This window comes from Halteromyces radiatus (assembly GCF_025201355.1).
Source record: "Halteromyces radiatus strain CBS 162.75 chromosome Unknown BX664scaffold_2, whole genome shotgun sequence".
Lineage (NCBI taxonomy): Eukaryota > Fungi > Mucoromycota > Mucoromycetes > Mucorales > Cunninghamellaceae > Halteromyces > Halteromyces radiatus.
The window spans coordinates 2,392,636-2,409,011 of NW_026251688.1; the positions used below are offsets into that span (position 1 = coordinate 2,392,636).

At 33.6% G+C, this 16,376-nt stretch overlaps 7 protein-coding genes across 7 annotated transcripts; 3 read left to right on the forward strand and 4 right to left on the reverse strand.

The window, feature by feature from the left end:
* Positions 1-1,408: 1,408 nt before the first annotated feature.
* BX664DRAFT_325465 (uncharacterized protein) lies at positions 1,409-2,978 on the forward strand. Its single transcript, XM_051544032.1, has 3 exons — positions 1,409-1,966; positions 2,060-2,822; positions 2,955-2,978. The coding sequence occupies exons 1-2, from the start codon at positions 1,435-1,437 to the stop codon at positions 2,593-2,595; spliced, it is 1,068 nt and encodes a 355-aa protein (XP_051403279.1). The 5' UTR covers positions 1,409-1,434; the 3' UTR covers positions 2,596-2,822; positions 2,955-2,978.
* BX664DRAFT_311929 (Endonuclease/exonuclease/phosphatase) lies at positions 2,920-4,040 on the reverse strand (the record flags this gene model as incomplete). The annotated part of the gene is made up of 3 exons (XM_051542589.1): positions 2,920-3,283; positions 3,364-3,607; positions 3,683-4,040. The coding sequence occupies 3 exons, from the start codon at positions 4,038-4,040 to the stop codon at positions 2,920-2,922; spliced, it is 966 nt and encodes a 321-aa protein (XP_051403280.1).
* A 789-nt stretch (positions 4,041-4,829) lies between these two features.
* Positions 4,830-6,001, forward strand: BX664DRAFT_325467 (delta-aminolevulinic acid dehydratase). Its single transcript, XM_051544033.1, has one exon. The coding sequence runs from the start codon at positions 4,873-4,875 to the stop codon at positions 5,863-5,865; it is 993 nt and encodes a 330-aa protein (XP_051403281.1). The 5' UTR covers positions 4,830-4,872; the 3' UTR covers positions 5,866-6,001.
* Positions 6,002-6,011: 10 nt separating this feature from the next.
* Positions 6,012-7,775, forward strand: BX664DRAFT_275525 (Endonuclease/exonuclease/phosphatase). The gene is made up of 2 exons (XM_051541291.1): positions 6,012-6,113; positions 6,233-7,775. The coding sequence occupies exon 2, from the start codon at positions 6,266-6,268 to the stop codon at positions 7,748-7,750; it is 1,485 nt and encodes a 494-aa protein (XP_051403282.1). The 5' UTR covers positions 6,012-6,113; positions 6,233-6,265; the 3' UTR covers positions 7,751-7,775.
* A 25-nt stretch (positions 7,776-7,800) lies between these two features.
* Positions 7,801-9,273, reverse strand: BX664DRAFT_292346 (tryptophanyl-tRNA synthetase). Its single transcript, XM_051541984.1, has 3 exons — positions 8,612-9,273; positions 8,395-8,516; positions 7,801-8,317 (listed from the first exon to the last, which is right to left on the reverse strand). The coding sequence occupies exons 1-3, from the start codon at positions 8,932-8,934 to the stop codon at positions 7,866-7,868; spliced, it is 897 nt and encodes a 298-aa protein (XP_051403283.1). The 5' UTR covers positions 8,935-9,273; the 3' UTR covers positions 7,801-7,865.
* Positions 9,274-9,467: 194 nt separating this feature from the next.
* BX664DRAFT_325474 (kinase-like domain-containing protein) lies at positions 9,468-11,537 on the reverse strand. Its single transcript, XM_051544034.1, has 8 exons — positions 11,366-11,537; positions 11,118-11,181; positions 10,803-10,993; positions 10,635-10,721; positions 10,336-10,577; positions 9,938-10,238; positions 9,698-9,884; positions 9,468-9,632 (listed from the first exon to the last, which is right to left on the reverse strand). Exons 1-8 carry the CDS (start codon positions 11,372-11,374, stop codon positions 9,496-9,498), a joined length of 1,218 nt encoding a protein of 405 aa, XP_051403284.1. The 5' UTR covers positions 11,375-11,537; the 3' UTR covers positions 9,468-9,495.
* A 735-nt stretch (positions 11,538-12,272) lies between these two features.
* On the reverse strand, positions 12,273-15,558 carry BX664DRAFT_356335 (uncharacterized protein). The gene is made up of 2 exons (XM_051547877.1): positions 13,969-15,558; positions 12,273-13,868 (listed from the first exon to the last, which is right to left on the reverse strand). The coding sequence occupies exons 1-2, from the start codon at positions 15,446-15,448 to the stop codon at positions 12,328-12,330; spliced, it is 3,021 nt and encodes a 1,006-aa protein (XP_051403285.1). The 5' UTR covers positions 15,449-15,558; the 3' UTR covers positions 12,273-12,327.
* Positions 15,559-16,376: the final 818 nt, after the last annotated feature.

Genomic DNA, 16,376 nt, shown 5'->3' on the forward strand with positions numbered 1-16,376 from the left:
CAGCCAATAGCAAGGCATTACTATTTAGAAATAATTAAAAATCCGTTTTCACTTTCAGGACTTCTTGGTAGAATATGGAAAAGTGAAAAAAAAAAAAAAAGATCAAACATATCCATTGAATTGGTCTGTTGAAATACTAAAAATAGATTTATTTTTTTTTGGTTGGTCGAGACCATTTTCATCTTTACAACTTTTATTCAATAATAAATGACGGAATTCAAAAATAAGATATAGCAAAAATAGGAAATAAAAATATTGTAAGGATAGAAAAAATAGATGACAGAAAAAAAAAAAAATCGCATAATCAAATAGAGAGAATATATGAAGAAGAAGAAAGAAAAGGAGTGGTAGTAGTTCCATTGAATATATATATATATATTTAGTCATCATATCCATTTTTTTTATTTATATTTATTTTAACTTACTTGTATTTAAACACATCCTCCTAAGAGATGATAATATAATTTCTATATGTTGCTGTATACAGATTGATTATTCACTTTGAATTGGAAGACATCAAGGGAAGATTTCAAAAAAGAAAAAAGAAAAAGAAGAGAATGATTAATATACTGTATCATCATCAATCATCATCATTATCATTAAAAGAAACTTACTATTAAGCAAGGCACAAAAAGAAAAAAAAGTCCAATAAATATATAAAAGAAAAGTAAATGGACCTAAAGATCAAAGAAATAAACAAAGAAGATCCGAGTAAATGATTTTTTTTTTTTAAAAAAAAGTAGAATTATTATGCAAATTTAAAATATATGCGTTCTTTATAAAAAAAAAAAAAAGAAGTGAAATAATATAAAACTTTGTCTTCTTTTTTATTGATTGATTGATATGGTAACAAATACAATTATAGCATTCTTTTAACATTTCTGTTCTCATCATATTATTGAGATAATAGTTTCGTGATATTATAAAATAAAATATCCATCTTTACCAAAATGAATTTTACATTATCACTTTTTCAGATTATTGCTCCAGAGAGTATGTCAAAACACATTGATTGATGATTGATGATGATGATGATGATGATACAGTATTAGTTAAAATAAATATAAAAAAAGAATGGATATGATGACTAAATATATATATATATATATATATATATTTCTATTATTCAATATATTCAATGGAACTACTGTCACTTCTTTTTCTTCTTTTTCTTTTTCTTCTTGTATTCAACTTGGATTATGCGTTCAATTATATATTTTTTTCTTCTTGTCATCTATTTTTCTATCCTTACTATATTTTATTTCCTATTTTTGTGATTATCTTGAATTCAGTCGACCAAATCTATTTTCGGTCACCGCAGAGCCTAATTCAAACTTTTTTCTTTTTTTGTAACTGATCGAATCCTTTTTTTTTTTTTCTATTTCTTTCTTTCTTTCCTTTTTTTTTTTTTTTTTTTTTTAATCAAATACAATTATGAAATTAATATTATTTTTGATTTTTACTTTACAATTGATTTCTATTGTTTTATCACAAGCATCATTGGGAGAATCATCTGGTAGTATTGGTGGTGGTGGTGGTACTTCTCCTAGTGGTGGTGGTGGTAGTAGTGACAGTGGTGGAAATGGTAGCATTCAACCTTCTAATAATAACCCAACAACTCCTTCTATTCCTACACCTACACCTACTCCTTCTCAAGTTGAAACTCCAAGCAACTCTCCTTCAGAACAACCTTCTCAACAATCTTCTGAACAATCTCAACCGTCAAACCAACCCTCTAATTCTCCTGATCCTACTCCTGTTCCTCCGTCTACACCAAGTAACACTCGCTCTCGAGGTGGCAGATCTCAATCCAATAACAACAGCAATAATAATTATAATAGTAATACTAATCAAGGTACTTCTCCTACAAACAATCCTCAAAACAATGAATCTGCCCCTGATAGTGGAAATACTTCAAGTGAAACTAACGTCGGTACTATTGCTGGTGCAGTGGTAGGTGGTGTCGGTAAGTTATCAAAAAAAAAAACATGGGCCCATATCCATATTTGGTTACTGCACATTCACTCATTCTTTATACATTTTTTTTTTTTTTTTTTAGTGGGTCTTGCTTTGATTGGTGGACTTTTGACATGGTTGAATCGTCGTGGTGGATGTACGAGTAGAACGAAACGTCGAAATCATGATACTTATGATGATTTTGCTATGAAGGATGCTGAAAGCAATAACAATATGGGTTTCCAACAAGACAATAATACTTCTGGTAGTTCTCCTTCTGGTGCTGTTATGACACCTATTTCACCTTTCCAACGTAGAATGGCTCCAATTGCTCCTCAAACAACGGGATATATGAATTTAGGGAATGATGAATATTCAGAAACAAGTACAGCTGTTCCTTTGATGAATCAAGATTTGGCTGGTTATCCATCTCCTGTTGCTGCTGGCCTTCAACAAGGTGGTGACCCTTACTATGGTTACGCAAATCCCGATTATACTCAGCATCTTCCATCTGCTGGAACGGAATCTTGGCAACAGCAACAATATTATGGTAAAACTCTTACTTCTCCTCAGTCTGCAAACGTCCATGATCATCAAATGAAACCAGATGCTATAGAACACAAACCTCATGAAGTTTAGATATCTTTAGTATTATTTACCAATATTATGTATTTTATCCTTTCCTCATTCTTTTTTTTTTATCATTGATTCATTTATTTTTATGTTTTCCAATTTTTCTTTTTCATTTGTACTATTATTATTCCTCTTCTTCTTTTTTTTCTTTCTTTTTTTTTATTCAACCAACCAATCAGTCAATAAAATTTTATATTATATATTTGGCAATCCTCTTTTATATCGATAAAAATGTAAAAAAAAAAAAAAAAAGAAAAATGACAATACTGATCAAAATATAACATGAACATAAATCTTTTTTTTTTTTTTATTGATTTCAAAATGATAAGACTAAAAACTAACATCCTTCAATAATAACACAATAGGCACATGATCACTAGCTCCCCATACTTCGTATCTGATGGAACTGTTGATCATTTTGGGTAATAAGTCCGGAGTCAAACAAAAATAATCCAAGCGCCAACCAAGTAGTTTCTCCCTACATCGAAATCTATAACTAAAGTAAGTATAGTGTCCTTTTGCATTAGGATGTAAATAGCGCCAAGAATCCACTAGACCAGGTACGGATGGGTCTTTTTCATAAGGTGATAAGATTTTCGTAAAGTCTGTTCGTTCTTCAATGGTATATCCTGCTGATCGTTCGTTTGAATCAGGTCGTGCCAAATCATCTGGTTCATGAGCCACATTCAAATCACTATAGATAAAAAAATAAATAAATAAATAAAATAAAAATGAAATAAATCCATTCCTTTTTATTCCTAGTGTCCTTCTTACCCAGTCCAAATGACAGGAATACCTTTTTGTTGTAATGATCGAATTTGTTTTTCCATAGCAGCATCAAATGTTTGTTTTTCGCCAAGTCTGACCAATTTATCACCAGCATTTGGTGAGTAACAAGCAATCAATGTAAATGATGGATAGGTCAATAGGATCACACGACCACGAGAAATACTTTCATAACCTTCAAGACCATATATTACTTGACTAGGTTTGTGTTTGGAGAACACGGCAATACCACCTGTACCAAAATAAAATATGAAGTATTGGATTAAATTATACGCGTATATTTTTTTTTTGTTTTATTTTAACTTACCATAACCCTTCTTTTCTTCAAAAGCCCAATACCTATATTTATATACTTTATCATTGACGGCAGTTGATACAGGAGCATTAACTTTTGTTTCTTGAATACAAACAATATCGGCATCCTCAGCATCAATATATTTGTTAAATCCTTTCTTGATACACGCATTCAAACTAGCTACATTGTAAGAGGCAATGGTAACACATCCTGGAGTTTTCTTGTCTTCGTCAGATATCACCAGAGGATCAGGAAATGTCATATTATTAGGCAAAGAAGGATCAAAAGCAACAAAGGCAGTGGATTTTTTGACTTTTTTTTCAGTATTTGGTGTGGTATCATTATTGTTGACTTTTCTTTTGGGTGGCATAACGATAATTTTACGAGTAGAAGAAGAAAATGTACAATGAAGAAGATAACGAGGAATAAAAAGAAAGTGTTTAGTTGCTGCGTTCATAAAAAAAAAAAAAAAAAAAGAAAAGGACGGAGGACAAAAAGAAGCGCGAAAAAAAATTGGGAATTTCGTGTTCCCCCACCTCTAGGCTTTCAAAAAAAAAAGTATACAGCCAGATCATCTTTGGAAATGAAACAAAAGAAAGAAAATAATAACAAAAAAAAAAAAAAAGAAGTGATCATCATCATTCTACTCTATCATGAATTATTATTATTATCATTGATTCAATGGTTAAGAAATGGAATGATTTCTACATTTAAAAGGCTGATTTTTTCAGTACAAGTTAAAATATCTGAATTTTTATTTGTCCTGATTCCTAAAAGGCATTTTTATATTGAAAATCAGGACAATGATGATGATGATCTTCCGTCCCTTCCTACTTTTTTTTTTTTTTTTTGAACTTCACCGTGGGAAGTATATATATATTTTTTTCATATGTTGTTGAAACACATAGTTCTCTATTAAAGTACACAAAAAAAAAAAAAAAAAACTCTATTTATGACTAATGATGATTGTTGTTAAAATGACAGTGAAATATCAGTAATACAAATGATATTCTAAATTTGAATATATCATTGGGAATAGTATGATTTTAACATTTGACTTAACGGTGTTTGAAACAGAGCCATAGTTTCAAAAACTGTCGGGGGGTGCCATGTTCTTTCTCTTTCTCTCTCTCTCTTTTTTTTTTTTTTTTTTTTTTTTTTTTTTTTTTCCTATTCCAAAAAAGAAATAACAACATATATTAATGTCAACACCCAAGTCTATTCTACATGGTGGTTATCATCACCCTCTTAGTCGCAGCTGGCAAGCGGAACGAACTGTAACAAAAGATATGCTCATGTATCCCATCTTTATTACGGATGATCCACAAGCTTTGGTACCACTCGAAGCATTACCTGAACAATATCGTATTGGCATTGATCGGTTAGAAGGTTTCTTATCTCCTCTAGTAAAAAAAGGACTCAAGTCAGTGATTATTTTTGGTGTTCCTCTCAAGGAAGGTGTCAAGGATCCTGAAGGTAGTAAGGCAGAAGATCCTCAAGGTCCCACTATTGAAGCAGTCAAGTTGATTCGTCGAGTGTTTCCTCACGTCTTTGTTGCTTGTGATGTTTGTCTTTGTGAATATACATCTCATGGTCATTGTGGTATTTTACGAGAAGACGGTACTCTCAATAACACTTTATCAGTAGAACGTATGAAAAATATAGCTGTGAGTTATGCAAAGGCAGGTGCTCATTGTGTTGCTCCTTCGGATATGATGGATGGTCGTATTGGTGCAATCAAACAGGGATTGATGGAAGCTGGTTTGGCTCATAAAGTCATGTTGATGTCATATGCGGCAAAGTTTGCTGGTGCTTTCTATGGTCCTTTCCGTGAAGCTGCTAATTCTGCTCCTTCATTTGGTGATCGTCGATGTTATCAATTACCAAGCAATGGACGTGGATTAGCTCATCGTGCGGTATTACGGGATATGGAGGAAGGTGCAGATGCCATCATGGTCAAACCTGGTACACCTTATTTGGATATTTTACGAGAAACAGCGGATTTGGCCAAGGATTATCCCATTGCTGTCTATCAAGTGTCTGGTGAATACTCCATGTTATATCAAGCTGCTAAGGCTGGTGTATTCGATTTGAAAACTGCTGTTTTGGAAACAATGACTGGATTTACTCGTGCTGGTGCTACTTTGATTTTAACTTATTATACCCCTCGTTTATTGGATTGGCTTGATGAATAGGTTAGTTATTTTAATAGTTCCTCCCCTGTCGTCGGATAAAATGATTTTACCCTTTCCACTTGAAAAAAAAAAAAAATAAAGTTCACTCCGTCTCAAAATAAAATAAAATAAAAATATTCTTGTTTTCTTACCTCTCTTTCTTTTTACTTTTTTCCTCTCTTCTATAGTAAAAAATTCTCTACAAAGAACTCGTGTATATTAAAAACAAACAGGTTATTAAAAACAAACAGGTGTACTTTGATGTCAAGGTAAAAACATAAAGAATAAAAAAATATAAAAAAACATACCATATTGTCCATTTCTTTCATCTCACTGTTATTATGCACTTTTTTTTTTTTTTTTTTTTTTTTTTTTTAAAAAAAAATAGAGTTCGATTACATTCGTGTAGAGTATCAGAAATATGACACTTATGGAACAAGAAGATGATTCTTTATTATTTGACGACAATCATCAATTATTGGATCATCCTATTAACAACAAAAATGACCATCGACAAAGAATACCTATGCATCAACGATTGACAGATACCTTACGATCATGGAAACAAATGTTATATGATCCCCTCAGTTCATCAACGACATCATCTGTGCAGGAAAAGCTATTAGAACATAATCATCATGATGGAATAGACAATAATGGTAACAGCGAGGATGATATTGATCTTGATGATGACTGGTATACTCATCAACTTACAACACGTCCAACACGAAGAAAACGATGGTTACGATGGATGTTATCTTGTATCTGTGTGTCTTTGGGACTTCCTCTTGGATTCTTATTACTTGTTTTTATTGTCTATGCGATTGCGTTTCATCCTCCTCCTACGATACAGGGAACTGACAAATGGATGATGGAAACCAACATGACTCAGCAACCGGCCCGATTTTTAACTTTCAACATCTTTATGCGACCACCTGGTGTCAAAAACAATGAAAATGATTACAAAGATGAACGATTGATGTACATTATTGATACCATCCTACCACATTATGATGTGATTACTTTTCAAGAAGCATTTGCGTTTGGCAACCATCGTGTAGATCGATTGATTGAAGCTGCACAACGACTAGGATTTGGTTACATCATGTCACCACGACATGGACCTTGGGAATTAGCAGCTGATGGTGGACTTTTGCTTTTGTCTCGGTATCGGATCGTTCAAGCAGATATTTTGGAATACCCTCGTGGATTACATAGTGATTGGCTCTCTTACAAAGGCGCGCTACATGCTCTGATTGAACTGGATACGAAACAAGGAACGATGATACATGTTTATACAACACATACACAGGCTTCTTATGGTGACAATGGAACACGGAGTCAACAGGATATTCTTATGCGATTGGAACAGTTTTCTCGACTTCATCAATTTATTCACAACACTACCAATAAAAATGCAACGATACCGATCATTGCCATGGGTGATTTCAACATTGACAGCGCAGATCATTCCTCCGGCAATATTACTTTACCATCAACAAAAAGTTCCTTGGCTTACACAATGATGATGGATGTATTAACAGGCAAGGGTATCGATGATTCATTTTTCACTAACGATGATCATAAAAAATTACGGTTTGCTGATGATTGGCAACTCTCCTTTACAGACATGCTCTATCAGACTTTTGGCTATCATCCAGTGACATTTGGTGATTACTATTTGGACAGCAACAATAACATCCATCCTTCAGAAACAACATTGACACACGCTAAACAGCTTTTGACCGTCCAAAGCATTGATCAACTGTTATGGTCACCTACATCAACTTCCCATCTACGCCTTTCCAATGTCACCATAGAAAAATTTCTTGTCTCCAATGAACCTTTTACCCAATTATCTGATCACTATGGTATTAGCTGTCTCGTTTCTCCTACATTAGAATAGAATCGACCTTTTTCTATATATTCCAATAAATATCTTTTTTTTTTTTTTTTAATATATTGGTATGGTTGTTTATTTTCGATCATCCAAAAAAGAAAAGTTTATTCTATATTAAAAACTAAAGACCCACTAACTTATAAACTTGTTCCATTGTTTGATCGGCAGTTACTTGAGCTCTTTCGGCACCATCCTTGAGTACTTGCTGCACATAAGCCGGATCTGCTTGCAACTTGACGTATTCTGCTTGAATAGGTTGAATCCGAGTGATGACTGCATCTGCCACAAGTTGTTTCAGTTGTTGTGAACTTTGAATTCCTTGCATATCGTTCAATGCATCCTCCACGGACTTGCTGGCCACAGCTGCGTAAATGTTGATCAAATTGGATACCCCAGGTCGTTTTTCTACATCAAAGCTGATTTCTCGTTGTCCATCCGTCACGGCCTTCCCAATCTTGTTTCGAATTGTTTCGGGTGTATCAAATAAATTAATCCGACTGGCTTCGGCTGGATCACTTTTGGACATTTTGCTTGTAGGATCACGTAATGACATGACTCGTTTCGTAGATGGGGCTAGTCATATATATATAAAAGGAAGGCATCCAGTTAGGTATTGTAAGATTTATTTTGATTCCATTCTTTTTACTTACGGATAATAGCTTCGGGTTTGATAAAGTATTTTGATTTGAAGGTCTTGTTGAATAAAGTGGCAATGTCACGAGATAATTCTAAATGTTGTATTTGATCAGCTCCTACAGGTACATGTGTTGCTCTACGATACCAAAAAAAAAAAAAAAAAAGAGGGATCAATAAGGGGACTCTTTTTTTTTTTTTTTTTTTTTTTTTTTTTTTTTTTTGATCTGTTACCTGTATATCAAAATATCAGCAGCTTGTAAAACAGGATAATCAAATAAACCCATTTTGAGACTAGCTGAGGAAGAGGTTGAAGTATCCAACAGAGCTTGTGCATGAGAAGAAGGTGATCTTGATTCTAGTTTTGATTTCCATTGAGTCATTCTACCTAGCCAACCCACGGGAGTAATACAGTTGAAGATCCAAGCCAGTTCGGTATGTCCACGTACTTTGCTCTGTTCAAACAAGACACTCTTTTGTGGATCCACACCACATGCCAGTAAAGCTGTAGCCATGTCGTGTTTTGATTGTCGCAAGACTTGAGGATTTTGAGGCATCGTGATCGCATGCAAATCAACCACAGCATAGTATGTCAATGTATCCTTTTGTTGTAGTCGAGCCCAATTGTCAAGTGCTCCAAGGTAATTGCCCAAGTGAGGTGTGCCAGTAGGTTGAATGCCAGAAAGGATAATACGCTGTTGTTGAGCTTTGCTTGCTGTTGTCAGAGCTCGCTTGATGCACCATAATATAGAAAAAAAAAGTCAGTTTATCGCAGAATCGATATTACTACAAAATAAAATAAAAAAGGACTTAATTATTATTATTACCTTTAACATTGATATTATGTAAAATAGATAAAATGAAAAACAAAAGATGTCAAGAAAGGAAAAAAAAAAAAGTGGTGCAAGAAAAAAAAAAAAGCCAAAAATGATTTTCATTATCCGCTCTTTTTGGTTTGACACCCTCAGGGGCCAGGGTCTTTGCGCATTATCAAAAAAAAAACAAGAAAATAAATCATTAAAACATCACAGTTTTTGAACACTCCATCTTTGAACCACATATATCATCAACCAAAAAAGTAAATAATAATTCCATTTCATCATATCAGTATAATTATTTTATTGTAAAGAAGATGCATATAATTTTTCTACAGGGATGGGATCAAAGTGATGTACATCTATTCCTCGTGAAGCTAATTCAGTTTGACAATGAGGAGGAACTAACTTGTGGATAAAATCAGGTCGAATCGATAATTCTATCAATAATAATAATAATAATAAAGTAAGAATCAATTTTTTTTTTGTATATCTTCCTTTTTACCTTCTTTTGTAAAGTCAAATAAGACTGGTAAATCTTTTCCGTTTGCCATTTTTGTATCAGGATTTCGTAATTCGTCAAAGAAAGGATGTACCAAAGCCTCACTTGCTGTAGGCCTAGATTGAGGATTGTATTGTAGGACATGTGAAATCAAATCAATAGCTTCAGGAGGAGTTCTAGATCGGAAGACCTAACAAAAAAAAAAGTTGATCAAAAAGCAATGATATATAATTCATTTTGTACCTTTGAGAATGGATGTGGCTTTATAAGAGGGAATTTGTGATCTGTATAATGTGGATTCATCATCATAATTTGTTCTTTGGAGGGAGTACCAAGTACTTTGATGATTTCTACCAACTGATCAATACCACTTTCACCAGGGAAAAGAGGTTGGCCTAATAAGAGTTCACCCATCACGCATCCCACAGACCATATATCAATCTTTGTCGAATAAAGTGTTGCTCCAAAGATTAATTCTGGTGCTCGATAATAGCGAGAGCATATATAAGATACATTTGGTTCACCTTCTGTCAGTATTTTTGCACTATATCAAATAAAGATGGTTTTTCATAATAATAATAATAGTACATCAATATATATATATATGATCAACTTATATCCAGTCTTTTTTTTTTTCTTACCTTCCAAAATCACATAGTTTCAATACGCCTGTAATTGGGTTCAAAAGCAAATTTTGAGGTTTAATATCACGATGACAAATTCCAAGAGCGTGTGTGTAAGCTAATGCACGGAAAAGTTGATACATGTATAGTTTGACCAATAATGTAGGAATAGGCTGTTTGATTTTTGAATAATGACGAGTGACACGGTATACTGTTTCCGGAACATATTCCAACACAAGGTTCAGGTACACATCATCAGTCTAACAACAAAGTAAACGATAAGAATCATAAATATAAAAACATCCCATTTTATTTACCTTGTGATCACCTTTATAAATAAAGTATGCTTTCAATCCACATACATTTCGATGATCCATTAACTTCATAATTTGTAATTCCCGATTCTATTTGTAAAAATGAAAAATTAGTTTATCTAATCTATATAAAAACTCATCATATAGATATAAATATATATATTTTGGTACCTTGAAACGCTTGTCCTGCAAGACTTTTTTGATAGCAACATCTTCACCATTGGAAACCAATTTCGCTTGATAGACCACACCAAATGAACCATTTCCAATTACCTTTTGATGAGTATATTGCAATTGCATATCTTGTCCTGTTCGTCCATCTTTAGCTGATACTGTCACTAATCGAGGTATTTCTTGTTCACCTATAAACAAAAGAAGAAGATAGTGATAAGTATACTCTAGTTGACAACAATATCTCCCTCCACTTGATGTTATTCTTTAATATGTCTATCTTTTCTTTTTGTCGCCCTTTTCCAGTTATCTTACCGGGTAATTTGAAACTATTGTACGTGATGGATTGAGGTGTAAAGTCAAAAGAGGACGTGGTTTCCTTGTGAGTCATAGAAAAAGTTTGAAAGAAGAATAGAAAGAATCAGAGGAAGTTTGAAAAAAAAATATAGTGAATACGTTGTAATGAAGAATGTAAATAAAGAAAAATACTGTCAACCAATTAAAGAAAAAAAAAAAAAAAGGAAAACGTAGAAAAGAAGTAAAAGAAAAAAAAAATAGTTTACCGAAAACATTGCTCAAACTATACAAATGAGGGAGGGGACAGGGCGTTTGAAGAGCCGCCTGGATTTTTTTTTTGTTACTATTGCCTATAGATGCGAAACAAAAAAAAAGAGAAAAGATAAACAATCATAAAAACAAAAAGTTGTATAATATGTAGGAACGTCTTTAATTGACCCATCCCAACAAAAAAAAAAAAAAAAAAAAAAAGCGTTAGGTTCATATACAAAGGTTTTCTTTTTCACTGATCAATTGTCTCCGATGAAACTTTAGTAGCGTGATAAACGGGGTTATTGTTAAGGATAATATGGACTTGGTGGTACGAACTTTTTGACTCGGTAATTCAATATGATAAAAAAAGAAAAAAAAACAACAACAACAGGGAACAGACATATGGATGTAATGAAAATCACAGTAACGTGAATTTAGATATCCAGTTTATCCAAAATGAATAGTGGATTGATGGATACTGATATCATCTATCTATCACAAAAAAAAAAAAAGGATATGTAATGGAAATAACCTAAACTCGATCATCTATTATCGTCATCAATAGATCATTACTTTCTGTTGCTACTTGTTTCCTTCTAACATGTTGAAATTCCGAGGTATTGAAAAGAAAAGGTATTGTGTGGGGAACTACGTCATGTAATCCTAAGGATGATCCATTTTGTACAACTATCAAGAAGCTAACAATCATCATATAAGAAACCAAAAAAAAAAAAAAAGAAGTAACAAAGGATGATTTATTACAATAATAAAAAAGGAGAGATTCCAGTCAACGACAAAAAGTAAATAATTACAGAGTTGGGAAGTAAAAGGAAGAATAAAGATGAAAAAAGATATATGGACAAGTCTACGATAAAAAAAAAAAAAAGAAATAGAAAATGTATATAAAACAAGGAATATATAATAATAATGATAAAAAAAAAAAGAGACCAAACTAGAATAGGTCAACTAAACTAAACTAAATAATTCTTTGGTTTCCAGCAGCAACGCTCGGGGAAGAAAACTTGGATCTCCAGCTTGAGGCTGTGGCATTCGTCTTTTCCATAGCCATGGCTTCATCAACGGTCGGATCCTTCAATTTGATAGATAACATAGCTTCTGTCGGAGACTGATCAGCCATGAGAGAAGTGTTGCGAGTTGATCGGATTCTTGGTTGTGTCAAGCATTGTTGGTACATATGAGGAGAATTTGGTAATGTATCATCGAATCCATGTAATGTTGTTGGCAATAGAGGTGAATTTAACGTCAATGGTAGTTGTGCTTCTTCTTTTTGTTGTTGCTGTTGTTGTTGTGGCTGTGTTGGTCTTAAATGAGATCGACGATGTGAACCATCTGATAGTGCTGAGTAGTCTAATGAGATGGATTGTGGTGTTGAGAGAGATGCCGGTGAAGGTGATGATGATAAAGTAGGTGAAGAAGGCACATAGAGTGTCTTGTTATTCATTGAAAAATAACAGGGATCCTTAGTTCCTTCTTGTTGTGTACTGTCAGTATCCTTCCACGTGGGTATAAAATCGAAATCATCTTCCATCATGCTGTTGCTATTGATATTGTCATTATAGTTGTTTTCGGTATATTCGTTGTTATGTGATAATGTTTGTGCTATTGTATTACTATCTATATCTCTATTGTCGTCCATCATCATCGTAGTAGTAGTAGTAGTAGTCGTATGTGGTGTTGAAGTAGGTAATGCACTATGAGAGTTGAGCAATTCCATCAAGCTGAATGTCAAATCATCAGGGAGACCTTCATAGTTGATCGTACTAACAGCAAGAATACGTACAATCCGTTGAATCATGGCATCCGCATGTTGTCGTTCAGGAGTGATCGATTGATTGTTGGCAATAGCATTTCGGCAAAAAATAGTGGAAGCTTGATAAATACAACTGATGAATTGTTGACAGACACACCATCCAAACTGTTCAGTAATGACTTCAGCAATCACCACAATTCTATTAGCAGCATCCGCGCAAATTGCTTGTGATCGATCTGTACATTGTCGTTGCCATTGATAAATAGTTCCTTTCGGATCCCAACCTGGACAATTGGTTGAGGTCTTTGTTGGTGTTGTCGATAGTGGTGATGGACTGGTGGGAGTAAACGCAGGTGGTGGTGTCGAATAGGGTGAACAACGAGTAGATGAAGTGTTGTTGAAGAACGTTTTATGTAATATGATCCATTGAGTTTGGTACTGCAACATTAATAAGAGAGCAGATTGAGCACGTAAATCATCAGCACTCATAGGTGAATGTGGATATTCTCCAGTTGTAGAATAATGTAGAGGAGGTGAATTGGGTATTTCTGTTGCATTTTGCTGTTGCTGGCGGCGTTGATGTCGTGTATGTTGAAGAGGATGCTGTGAAAAAGTGGGAGGTTGTGACTGAGGTTGAGGATCGACACGATAATAATCAGGTAAACGATTGTACCATTGAGACAGGTCAATTTCCAGAGATTGTAATCGTTTGGCCCAACGATAAGGAAGGTCTCCATGAATTCGATCTATATATATATGTAAGTAAAAAAAAAAAAAAAAAAAAAAAAAAAAAAAAAAAAAAAAAGATAAGTTGTTATATAAATATATCATCAGTAAAAAACTTACGAGGCTGAGGTCGTTGTTTTTGATAATCATTTACTAATTGAAGAGCTTGTTTTCCAATTTTTGCCAAAGCCAATAAGTGAGCGAAGAAGGTTTCCTTTTCAATGATCTTGTCGTCATAGGCAGAGAGTTTCGTATCTTGTAGCGTCTTGTTAAGAGCAATCATTTCATAAAAATCAATATCACAGTCATTGTCATCCAGTAGAGCCGGTTCACCAGAATACAAAGAACTTTGAATATCGTTGTAATATAAAACCATAAAGAATTTCAGATATTTCTTTCGCAAGAGAGGATTATTTTGTGGTAAAGTGGCGCGTCGATGCATTCCCATTTCAAGCATCATTCGTAGACCTAATCCAATATAAATTCTTGATTGAGAATGTCGTTTACAGAGGATACAGAACATGGACAAATTCATCAAGGTTTCCAAAGTGGCACAATGAGGGGTATCAAAGTAGTCCATCAAGTTGTCGCGAGCACGATCATAATAAAAAAAGGCAATATCCTTGACATTGGCGCATATATCCTTTCGATGTCGAGTTCCGTGTAAGAAGACCATAGCTAAACCAGAGTCAATACATAGTTGATTTCGTTTCGGATCTCCACATCGATCCCAAAAGGTTGTCCAGTCAGAAGAGAATTTTGGATGAAGGCAGTCCCAATACAAGTGACAGATATAATGCATTACATTCGCCGATACGTCCTTCGTCAGTCGATTGATGTTCATATTACAATGTTTATATTCTTCCAGGCAAATGATGGGTCGTCGTCCAATAGCACTTTGCCAATATTCTATTGATGGATCGGTACAATACGAAGCAAACAAAGAAGGTGAAGGTGATTGATGATGATGTGTAAATAATCCATTACATCCTGGTAGAAAATCATCTTCTGGAATCGTTGTTGTGTCTTCAATAACATTATCTGGTTCAGTCATGAGTCTAATTTGTTGTACAGCTTCTACAAGTTGATCCACTGATTTGATATTTGTTTCTAATCGCATAGAATTGTTAGGTTGAAATGACATTGACCATTGCATAGGACAAGTTGGTGTTGTTGTTGTTGATCTAGTTGCTGAGAGAGGTACACTTGTAGATTGTTGTGGTAATACGTTTGACCAAGAAGAAGGAACAGATATAGGTTGAGTGATAGAAGAATGTCGATTATTATTATTATTATCATTATCATTATCATTATTGTTGTTGTTGTTGTTGTTGTTGCTGTTTGTAGATCGTCGTCGTTTGTCAAACTGTGCAGATGCCTTATCTAATTCCTTTGTCATTCGAGATAATAAAGGAGTTGTTTTTTCAATCCAAGATTCAATTTCATAAAAAGTAATTTGAAGAGATTCCAAGTCGTGTTGTTGTGTCTTCATTTCTAAAGTAGCAGCTTTATCTTCTTCAGACAACGGAGGTTGTTGAGCCTTTTTCTTTGAAGAGGAAGAAGGTTTGCGTGTACCACGTTGTCGTCCAGTAATCCCCATTGTTCATAAAAGACAACAGTTAAAGAAGGTATATTATTGTTACACACCCAGTATATATATATATATAAAAGGAGAAAGTAAACAAAGTATATGAGGGAAAGAGAAAAGAGAAAAAGAGAGAGAGAGAGAGAGAGAGAGAGAGAGAGAGAGAGAGAGAGAGAGAGAGAAAAGAAAACATGATTGGGAGAGGGGGGGAAAGTAAAAAAAAAAAAAAAAAAGTGGAAATTTGAAACCCACCAAAGAAATTGTTGGTAGCTTTGGTAAGAGTAGCAGAACGGGGTCTGAATTCTTTTAGGTTTTCTTTATTGACTCACTAAGGTCACCTATGATTGGTGTCCAAAATGACCTTGTTTTTCACTTTTCAGTCGATCGGTCCTGTATGACTATGACTCACGTGTGGAGAATTATGATTTTCTTTAACTAAAAAAGAGAAATATTACCAATAAACTCATTCTTTTTTCAATGATCTATGATTTTATTTTATTTTTTTTATATAAAAAGGGGCAGGTACAATATGTTCCTAAAAGAAAAATATCAACATTTTTTTCTTTTTGTTAAAACGGCAAATCGATCATCCGTTTCCTCTTTTATGATGCTGCGGTTAAGCATATTGAAACAGAAAAAAAAAGATCGCATAAGGAAATTATTGATACAAAAAGAGAATAAAATCTGCGGGGGAGAGATAATTCATTTGGCGATATTCTTTTCCTTTTTTTTGTTGTACAGAAAAAATCTATTAAGTTTATAAATATCCAATATGTCAAAAAGTAAATCATTGAAAAAAAAAATTGATTAATAATCATGATCAACAATGATTTAAAATGTTTGTTTATAGATACAAACAAACAAACTAAAAAAAAAAAATAGTTGATCATGCAAGACCAATGGTGTAACCTTCTTGCACTTTATTCAATACGGAATTCAAAAA